The 11020-nt window shown below is 41.9% G+C and overlaps 1 protein-coding gene across 1 annotated transcript; it reads right to left on the bottom strand.

Moving 5' to 3' along the window:
- Positions 1-9366: 9366 nt before the first annotated feature.
- Positions 9367-10555, bottom strand: LOC114839652 (DNA polymerase delta subunit 3-like). Its single transcript, XM_034293870.1, has 4 exons — positions 10532-10555; positions 10233-10431; positions 9958-10146; positions 9367-9392 (listed from the first exon to the last, which is right to left on the bottom strand). Exons 2-4 carry the CDS (start codon positions 10282-10284, stop codon positions 9367-9369), a joined length of 267 nt encoding a protein of 88 aa, XP_034149761.1. The 5' UTR covers positions 10285-10431; positions 10532-10555.
- Positions 10556-11020: the final 465 nt, after the last annotated feature.

The raw sequence follows: 11020 nt of genomic DNA on the forward strand, positions 1-11020 counted from the left end.
TTTCTCATAAAACTTGATGCATGTGTTGGATATATCCAACACACGTAACACAGAACGCCTTGCAAGGCAAAGTTAAAAGGCAAGCACGGCATTCCAATGGAAAGTATTTGACTTCCGGTGTACCAAAACTCACCGACGCTATAGGTGTGATCAAAGCGTTACCCACAATATTACAAGTTAGTCATGTAACAAGATAACAAGTAACATAATGTAACATAATTTAACAAGTTGAGTTCGGTGAAGTAATACAGTATGTACAATGGTAACACCAGGGTATTAACATGGATTTTATAGTGCTTTAGTATGTGAAGTGCATTTAATTACTGTGGTATATATGACTAACTCGGGAATGCCTTTTTAGTTTTGTCAATTACATGGACTCTTATTCCTTAAGGAATCTATACAGTTCTATACCTACATTTCCTCAGTCCTATTCTTTAACTGATACATTTTTTGAGATTGGAGTAGGGTTTTTTAAAGAGCAGGGCTTTGGGAATAAAAAATATTGTTGGCTTACCTTAATAAGTTATAAAAATGTAATTTCTACCCACTGTCTTATATACTACTGTCAAACTTGCATACTAGCGCCATCTTGTGTATATTAAGGTAACTGCACTCACTGCAATTAACAAAACACTGTTAAGTTTTTACCACAGACATTAATACACCATTACAGTTTTCTTTCTTTCGTGATACATCATATACATTGTGAATGATAGGCAATATATTTTTTTCTTTATTACATGTTCTATTAGATATCTGTTAGATATTGTCTTTGGAAGAGTTATAAGCAATGCATGGTGTTTGACTGTGCAGACCAAAGCTGTATTTGACATAAAATGTTGTTTTAACTTTTACATTACAAAAAACATTCCAGTAGTCTGGATACTATTGGCTTCATTAACCAAATATAATGTGTAAAGACTCATTGTTACTACGCATGAATAGTTTAATTGTCTAGGATGAGGATTTGAGAACAAAATCCAAGTGATGCTCTACCACCTCTAGAGGGTTGAGTCCCATTCTCGTTGCATTCTGATCACACTAGCCTCTCACATACTACAACAAAACAAATATAGATGGCTGAAAATATTCTTTTTAATTAGGTTTTCATAACAGCATGGGCTAGATTTTAGATTTTCTTCTTCAGTCTCTTTCACATTGTTTTTATCCCTTAGTGAATGGTGGGGGTTGGATTGGGCGTGGGCACTACAATCCCTCCTCTGTCCTATAGGAGTTTTCCAAGCAGTCACATCATAATTATCACAAACACAGTGGATGAAAGTGAATTAATAAGGAGACACACTATTTAAATGTTTGAAGAAACTAGGGATCACATCCTAAATAGCATCCTATTTCCTACATAGTGCAATACTACGTATTGGTCAAAAGTTGTAACTAGAGAATGTGGTGCCATTTGGGATGTAAACAGAAAGTGTGCTTAGATAGAAAGAGAATGGAGATATGTGTGTGGCAGTATTTAAACCTTCCGGTGGGTTGCTTAACACAAGAACTCTTCCAAAAGGAAGTTCACAGCCCAGTGGTGGATGCTACTAAAAGACACATAGCCAATGTGGTGATTGCACTAACTGTCATATCATTCAATAACAAGACTAGTCAAAAGTAGTGCACTATAAAGTGAATAGGGTTTCATTTGCGGCACAGTTGTTTTATCATACAGTACAGTATCTGTACTGTTGGAGATGGAGCTCAGCTAAAGTCTTATTCATACATCATTAGGTATTTCAATTTGTTGCGTTTGAGTTCTCAATCAAAATCAGAAAGAAACATGTCAAAATAGTTATGTTCAGTTTGTTGAATGTTCAGTTTGTTGTATGTTCAGTTTGTTTTCCCAGTATATTTTCACTACAGAGTGAACATCTGACAACGTCAAAGGACTTTTTGTTGTCCACAAAGCATTGGTTATAAACAGGGTAGAAGTAGAAGTCTGAAAGAACAATGTTCAAACAATTCCAACTATATATGCATACAAACATATGTGTATTCTTCAGTTACAGCTAGAGAAGGGTGTTGTTCAGGTCAATCGTGCCATTTGGGAGGCACAAGGGACATCTGTTATTGTCATCTAATAAATGAGTTAAAGGGGTAATCAGTCACTATATGTTTTGAAATTCATCTGTAATTCAGTTATAATAAGTTTGTAAACAACATGTAGGCCAAAATGCAGTTCTCTCTATACAGTCTGGATGGCTATGTTCCAATATATACCCCAGTGGCTAGGTAAATAGTAAATACACTGCCCAAAAAAATTAAGGGAACACATAATCTTCGCGGTATAACACCAAGTCAATTAAACTTCAGGGATATCAATCTGTCCAGTTCGGGAGTGTAAGCAATTGTGAATCAAAGTCACCTGTTTTGGTGCAAGTGAAAGTGACAACAGGTGCATTGGTGAGGCAACAACAGGACAACCCCCAGAAAGGGAATGATTTTGCAGGTGGTGGCCACAGACATTTGCTCTCTTCTTATCCTTCCTGACTGATTCTTCTCTAGTGTCCTTGTCAGTACTGGTAGCATGAGGCGGTACCTGCAGCCCATTCAGTTTGCACAGGCCATCCAGCTCCTCCAGGATGGCACATCCATACGCACCATCGCAAGAAGGTTTGCTGTGTCTCCCAGTACAGTCTCAAGAGCATAGAGGAAATAACAGGAGATAGGCCGTTACACGAGGAGAGCTGGACAGGGACGTAGAAGGGGATCAACCCTGCAGCAGGACCGATATCTGCGCCTTTATTTCCACATTGCAGAATAATAGTGTCAAAATCAAATCTATGAAATTACACATATGGGATCATGTAGTAACACCAAATGTGTTAAACAAATCAAGGTGCACTTATATTTTAGATTTAAATAAGCCACCCTTTGCCTTGATGACAGCTTTGCACAATCTCATCCAGCTTCATTAGGAAGTCACCTGGAATGGTTTTCCAACAATCTTGAAGGAGTTCCTACATATGCTGAGCACTTGTTGGCTGCTTTTCTTTCACTCTGTGGTCCAACGTACCCCAAACAATCTCAATTGGGTGGGGATTGTGGAGGGTGGGGATTGTGGAGGCCAGGTCATGTGATGCAGGACCAGCCCTGTCCTTGGTCAAATAACCGTACAGTCTGGAGGAGTGTTTTGGTTTATTGTCCTTTAATTTTAGGTATATCACAGTGTAACCAGCAAAGTTCCCCCACACTAACACACATCCTTCTCCATGCTTCACTGTGGGAACCACAAATACAGAGATCATCTGTTCACCCCAAATTTGAACTCATAAGACCAAAGGATTATATGGACTATTATAATACAGACATAATGATGGTCTTCTGTATGCCAGCCATACTTTGTCACGAAACAACTAACAAATGCATTGAAATGGAAATTCCACAAATTAAATTTTAGCCAGGCCCTCCTGTTAATTGAGGTGCATTCCAGGTGACTAACTCATGAAACTATTGAGAATGCAAAGAGAATGCAAAGCAGTCATCAAAGCAAAGAGTGGCTACTTTGAAGAATCTTTTTATTTATTCTGATCAGTTTAACACTTGTTTGCTTCATGATTCCATACGTTATTTCATAGTTTTGACGTCTTCACTATTAAGTAGAAAATAGTAAAACTAAAGAAATACTCTTGAGTGAGTAGTGTCGTGGAAATCACTAATGGGAAAGGCACAAAGACTGTAGATTATTTTTTACAAGTAAAGCTTTATTCAAGATTTACAAACCTGGATCAGTTAACAACACTCAACAGAGTCAGATCAAAAGCTCCCCATTGAAGGTTGAGCTCAGGCCTATATACATTCAGTACAGCCCACTGTGTCCCTTTCCCATGCATGGTCAGTCTACATCTTGCCAGCTGCTGTGCAAACTTCGGCTTACCAAGATAAAAGATGTCTACAGCCCTTGAGGAGTTTAGCCAAAGCTATGTTGTAGGCACATCTTGTACATGTGAGCAGAGACGAAACATAAAATGGCCTTACTGAATTACTGGATTATACATAGAATATGGAATAAGAACATTTCTACCACATTACCTCCTTTTGAGACTAAGTCTCAACAAGAACACATTTTAAACAGTACAATCAATGATGAACAAAAGCAGTAGAAAGTACATCATACATTCCAGCAAGAGCAACAGATTATTATCCAAAAAAATCTTTCTCCTACCATTAATCATCATATAAACTAATATTGATTAGATGCAAAACAATCAACAATCCTTTAATAATGCAAAAAAAATAATCTTCCCATATCCTAAGGAGTAGACAAAAAATCAAGCAATGATTATATAAATAGTAATGTTTACTTGGATTTATTACATTACATTATTAATCCCCTGTGCAATTGCATAACATTCATGTGATTGTTGTTTAGGTCAACATCAGTGTGAGGTTAAGTGGGAGAACAATGTGAAGGCCAAGAAAAAACAAAAACAACCACAAGAAAAATAATCCAGCTATTCTATCGTGGGATAGATATTATGGAGACCAACTTCTGCCTCCTCATAATCACCATTGTGTGGTTCAACAGCATCCACCAGCCATTCTTATGGTGGTGTTTCCAGTGGGCTGTTGCCCAATCATGCATTTCGGCGGTCCTCCTGTAACAGCTGGGACGGCTGTTATTTGCCAGACTCCAGTCTTGGAGGCGGCTATTATTTATGTCCTGCCGTTGAACTATGCTGCTGCTGCTGCTGGTTCCTGGTGGTTCTCCGTTGTTCCGCCCAGTCTCTATGGTCCAGATAATGGCAGAAAGAGCTAGACCGACGATGAAGGTAATTAACGTAATTTTCAGCATGCACTCCTCGCTACACCATGGCCATCGTGGTGGTCATTGTCCTGGCATACATTGTCATCTGGTTCATATGGCACCTTCCTGCAGTGGCTGGCTTGGACCCAAGTGGCTCTCTCAGCAACCTTCACGGCCCGTCTGGGTGATCAGTAGCACCTGGTATGTTCCCCAGTCACCTACACTGATGCCAGTACTTCCTATGGAGGTCCCTCACGACAACCTTGACACCCGGTTGGATCTTGTGGAGTGGTCTTCCTTTTGGCTCAGGCAGGGCTGCTTCCACCAGAGGAAAAATAGACTTAAACACATTGTTAAGTGTGACATCATCAATCTATTCTGTGGGAAAGGAGCGGTGATCATCCTCATTGGTGTGCCTGTAAGCACTTCATGAGGAGAAAGACCCGTAGTGCGATGCTCTCTGCCTCGCATGTATATTAAAGCAAGTTTTATCACTGTTACACAGGACAACTCCGTCTCAGCCATCAATTTGGTCAATTTGGTTTTTAGAGTCTGATTAGCTCTCTCAACCAAGCCACCACTGGCTGGATGATAGCTACAATGTGTGTATAGATCTATCTTTAGACTAGTGGAGATTCATTCAATTAAACTATTTACAAAATGCGAGTCATTGTCTGATGTCAATTTTGATGGTAGGCCCCATCTGGGACTAATTTCCTGCATAAATTTTTTTGCGACAGCGATGGCTGTGGCATGTTTGCATGGAAATGCTTCTACCCACTTGGAGAATGCATCCAATATTTGTATCCCTGGCATGGAGTCAACTCAATAAAATCCATCAATAGGTGCTCAAACGGCCCCTCAGGCCTTGGGTAGGCCAACACTGGCATCAGTGTGCCCCTACCAACATGTTCGTCATACAAATCACACATTTTGATTCATATCATTTTCAGCATATAAGGAAAATCCTGTTCAATCCTGAAGAAACCTGGTAAACTAAAAGTTATGTACAATATACCCAACCGCACTCTTGGAAAAATGGTCTTGGCCATGTGCCAACTTAGCAACGTTGGGGTAACAGGAGTGAGGAAAAACAGGAGCGAGGGAGGTCATTAGGACCAAACTAAATTTTCAGCTTCTGGTCAAAGGAGCATTTCAACCGCTTCCAACGAGAGACCTCTGCAGTGTCAGCACCTGATTGTAAGTCAGAAACATCATTAAGAGAGAAAACATCAGTTGAAGGCAGAGAAACCATCTGCAAAATGGGGGAGACAGGAGACGTGGCAGCAGCTTTAACAGCCATGTCAGCTACAGCATTACCTTTAGAGACGGGATCAGAGGCGTTAGTATGAACCTGACATTTGCACACAGATATAGAGTATGGTAGTAGGATAAAGTCCAGTAGATTAGCAACTAACCTAGACTGACAAATTGTCTTACCAGATGCTGTTAGGAACCTGCGCTGGCGTCAGAGTACCAAAATCATGCACGACCCCAAAGGCATATCTGCTGTCTGTGTAGATATTAACAGACTGATGTTGGGCTAGAATACAGGCTCTAGTGAGTGCAAACAGTTCAGCTGCTTGAGCAGATAGGTGTGAGGGTAATCTAGCACTTTCAACAACCTCTAATGCTGAGGTGACAGCATATGCTTCCAAGGGCTCCCCTTTGGGGGAATGCTGGGCTGAGCCATCCACAAAAAATTCAAGATTAGCATTATCAATGGGTGTGTCTGAGAGGTCGGGTCGTGGCTTATTGACTTCTTCCACAATGGCAGCACAGTCGTGGGGGTCACCATCATAATCTGTAGGCAAAAGAGTAGCAGTAACCTAGCAGGGTGCAAATGTTCTGTATTAGCTTGTGAAATGAGAGAATGAACAGCATGTACAACATGAACAGTGATAGGGCACATGGCAACAATGTCTGCACACGCCAGAACAGCCTCTATTCTGCTCTTGCTTTAACAGGTTAGCGTAGCAGATAGCTAACATAAGATCCTTGAAATAAAGACCCAGGAAACCGGAGTAGAGAGAGGCCTTTAGTATCTTTTATCTGTAAAACATTGAAAACATAATAATATGGCATTACAAACTGCCCATATATACATATACATGAATATGTAACTTAAGTCTAACATATAGCTATCCCCTAGGACAAACTAGCCATTATCATGACTAGTAAGCATTTAAGCTAAATTTAACATGGATCTCTATGGAGCAATGGCAATCGCGATTAGCATAACCATGGATCTCTATGAAGAAATGCTAATCGCGATTAGCATCTATCAACACAACATACATGTTATGCTGAAATGGACAATACACAAAGATTATATCAAAGTAGATATGCTTCTTACAGACACACTTACAGACTTAGACCTTCAAAAACTACCAAAGACAAAGATAGAAAAGTAACTGCAGCATGTTCTTTCAGTAGACCAGAGTCAGAAGAAAAATAGGAAACCAACGGCAAGAGAGGAGGGACTAAATTTTGAGAACTCAAATGCAATACAACTTTACACCACTAGATGTTTTTAATTCAACACAAAGTGGGGGCAGAACACTCCCTGTCTGGTATTAAATAATACCACTATGTCCCTTTACTGAGGAGCAGTACAATGTCTGAAACAGGTCTTGAATATACCTTGGGAGTACCCTGTCTCATGATCTTCACATTGACTTTACGAATCCTGCCATCACGGCTAGGGTTTCCACAATAACACCTGTGGGCCAATCATTCCTTTTAACTTGAGTGTCTTTAAGGAGTACCACATCTCCAACTTGCAGGTTTGGTCTTTCTTTTTTCCACTTCTTGCGGGGCTGGAGGGTCTCCAAGTATTCTTGCTTCCAGCATCTCCAGAAAGTTTCAGCAAGGCTTTGAACTAGCCTCCATTGTTTGCTATATAGATCTTTGAGATCCATATTCTCTAGAGGGGCAGATACTGTGTCAATCTTCTGAGTGAGCAGCATTGCTGGCGTGAGAACAGCTGGCATCCCTGGATCAGAGGACACTGGAACTAGGGGTCTTGCGTTAATGATTGCCATGACTTCAGCCATGAGTGTCACAAGTACTTCATGAGAGAGGCGACAGTTCTCCTTCAACAACATGGCATCCAAAATGCGGCGTGCAACTTTGATCATCCTCTCCCACACTCCACTAATGTGAGAGGAGTGTGGAGGATTGAAAGTCCAGGTGCAACTTTTTTCTTGCAGGTGAGCTTTCAACTCTGGATATTCTGAGTGTATTTGCAGTTCTTTGCAAGCTCCAACAAAGTTTGTGCCCCTATCGGAACGGAGTAGTCTCACAGGACCTCTTATAGCGGTAAATCTCCTCAAAGCGTTGATGAAGCTTGAGGTTGACATTGTCTCTATGATCTCAATATGCATCGCTCGTGTACTCAGACAGGTGAACATAACTGCCCAGCGTTTGTTTTCTACATGCCCACCTCTGGTCCTGCGCACCAAGATGGTCCAAGGTCCGAAAACGAGGATCCATGGTAAGTCTGTCCAGGGGTAAGTCAGACATTTTTTGTTCTTCCAATTTTCCTCTTAATCTTTTGCAGATCACACATTTGTGAATCATACTTGACACCAATCTCTTACTTCCTGTTATCCAAAGTCCAGCTGTTCGAACTGCACCTTCAGTGAAGTGCTGTTCATGGTAGTGTCTTACCAGCAGAGTAGAGACATGATGGTTTTTTGGAAGAAGGATTTGATGCTTTTCTTCCCAAGACATGTCTGCTGACGATATTCGGCCTCCAACTCTCAGCAAACCATTATCATCAACGATGGGATCCAAACTTCTGATTGAACTGTGTCTTGAGACTTCTTCACCCTTTGAGAGATTTTTCATTTCCTCTTTGAAGAAGTCCTGTTGTATGCTCCTCATAATTATGAGTCTTGCTTGAGGAAGTTCATCCATTCTCTGTTTATGGTCTGTATTTTTGGAGTAGGCTCTGGCCTTTTGGATGAGCCTGGCTGTTGCACGGGTAAGTGATTTCCAACTGGAAAATCTACTAAATAGATGAGAGCTGAGAACCCCAGCTGTAGCTTTCGTAGCAAAGGTTGAAACTTGAGGGCGAATTTCTGCATCAGACTCTGGACGTAGAAGGTCAAATATCTCTGGCTGATTCCGTCTTCTTCTGGAGCTGTGCAATAACCTGGAGGCCTACCTCCAACGTGAGACCCGGCGGTCAAGGGCCTTACCTGTTCCAGTCCAGGTTCTCTCCACACTGGGGTTCTTGGCCACTGGAACCTTTCAACGGGAGATTGCTGACTGGTCTGGTATATCCCAACCCACCATGAGCCGCTTGCTGTCATCCGTGCTGGCTGCCATCAGGACTCTCATCCCACACTACATACAATTCCCATACGACAATGCCCAGCAAACAATGATTAAAAGGTGGTTTTATGAGATTGCTGGGATTCCAAATGTCATAGGTGCAATTGACTGTACCCACGTGCGTCTGAAACCACCATCGGTTAATGATTACGCATACATCAACCGCAAAAATTATCATTCAGTCAATGTGCAAATTATTTGTGATGCCAGACTCTGCCTATTAAATGTTGTGGCACGATGGCCTGGAGGCACCCACAATGCCTTCATTTTTAAGCACAGCAGCGTGTGCAGACGGCTGCAGGAGGGCGCATTGAGGGGTCATGGTTATCTTTTAGGTGAGTACTAAGAACAAATTTATTTTGCAAAATATATTCGTTTCCTAACCTCTCTTTTCCCCTTTAGGTGACAGGGATTATCCTCTTTTAAACTCTTTGATCACCCCTGTGCCAAATCCCGTGATGCATCAGGAGCGCAACTTCAACCACGCGCACGCACAAACACGAGCCACTGTGGAGCGCTGCGTGGGGCTCCTAAAAGGTAGATGGCTGTGCCTGGCTCTATTCGCCAAATAAGGTGTGCAACATCTTTTTGGCATGTGCCATCTTGCACAACATAGCTGAGGTAAACCGTGTGCCATTTGACGCGCTGGCCCCAGACCCAGAAGTGCCAGTGGAGCAGTGGGCTGCACTACCGACTTTAGGAGCTATTCAGCTCAGACGGGACCTTTTAAGGGTTTTAAGGGTAAGTTAAAATAACACAGACTTTGTTTTCATTGTTTTATTTTTTTAAGTTTTCATTTATTTGCTTTAATGTCGTATTTATTGACACTAATGAATGGTTAATTTTGACCAGTAGTCTACAAGTTTCTGTCTGTCTTTCCAGGACCTCATCCGTCAGGACCCTTGGCCGTGGCGCACGGGAGGCTGGTGGACGGGACTCGGCTTCCCCCGCTTGCACCTGCTTAGGCTCTGGCGCAAGGATAGGCTCAGGCTCCTGGATGGGCTGAGGGGGAGATGCCTCGAGGGCGCTGGGGCCTGCAGTGCCATCATCTGCAAAACAATAGAGCACAATTTAAATAAAACGAGTTATTGTGTTTTTTTATTATTATTGGTCTATCAAATTTAAGTTTACTTGCCATGAATGTCGTCGGTATCTCCCCCACCGGTGATACCTTCCAAAGACACCATTCCGATGAGGGCTGCCACCCGCTCCTCGTTCGGTGTCAGCTGGAGACTTGGATCCGGTGGGCCTCCCCCAGTCTGACTCTGGTTCCTCTTTAGTGCCGAGACGCGCCTCTTTGTGGCGATCTTTGAATCGGACCACTTTTTTTTCACCTACAATAAACAAGAAAACTCATGCTTAACTTGATCGGTCTATATTAAGCAATAAAGAAAACTCATGCTTAACTTGTATTAAGCAATAAAACATTCTTACCTCTGCTGGAGTGCGCTTCTCAACCCCCACAGCACTCGTAATTTGGGTCCAAATTCTGTTTTTGTGGGCGCCTTTTATTCCACTTTTTAAACTGCCAAATAAAACAATTTTATTTCTTTCTACCTCCCTGGTGATCGTCTCAATCTCCACGTCAGAGAAGTTTCTCTTTTTTGCCGTCTTCCGTGTGTCCATGGCGTAAAATGAGGGTGTGGGGGAAGCGGAGACTTAAATATATAGGGGCGTGTTATTCAAATGACGATCGTTTTCAGCCGCGGCATTTATCAAGGGCAGGTATTGCGTACACCTGGATTTTAAAGGTACGCACAGCTTCATAAATCAAGCGGTGAGAGGAGTGTAAGCAAAATCTTACGCCAACATATACGCCCGTTTCTACGCGAGAATGATGAATGAGGACAATTGTCCTTGTTTGATATTTTTGGAAACTTCTCAAACTTTTTAAGCAGAGCGTTTTCTATCATTTCTGCTGAA

This window comes from Esox lucius, chromosome 8 (genome assembly GCF_011004845.1).
Source record: "Esox lucius isolate fEsoLuc1 chromosome 8, fEsoLuc1.pri, whole genome shotgun sequence".
In the NCBI taxonomy this organism is placed as follows: domain Eukaryota; kingdom Metazoa; phylum Chordata; class Actinopteri; order Esociformes; family Esocidae; genus Esox; species Esox lucius.

What these genes read in the sequence shown, in the direction of transcription:
- LOC114839652 (XM_034293870.1), bottom strand. Translation starts at nt 10,284, where the DNA reads ATGGTGTCTTTGGAAGGTATCACCGGTGGGGGAGATACCGACGACATT. An exon ending in AGATACCGACGACATTCATG is followed by an intron (nt 10,147 to 10,232) that starts GCAAGTAAACTT and finishes ATTGTTTTGCAG; the next exon opens with ATGATGGCACTGCAGGCCCC. An exon ending in GGAAAGACAGACAGAAACTT is followed by an intron (nt 9,393 to 9,957) that starts GTAGACTACTGG and finishes GCCCTCCTGCAG; the next exon opens with CCGTCTGCACACGCTGCTGT.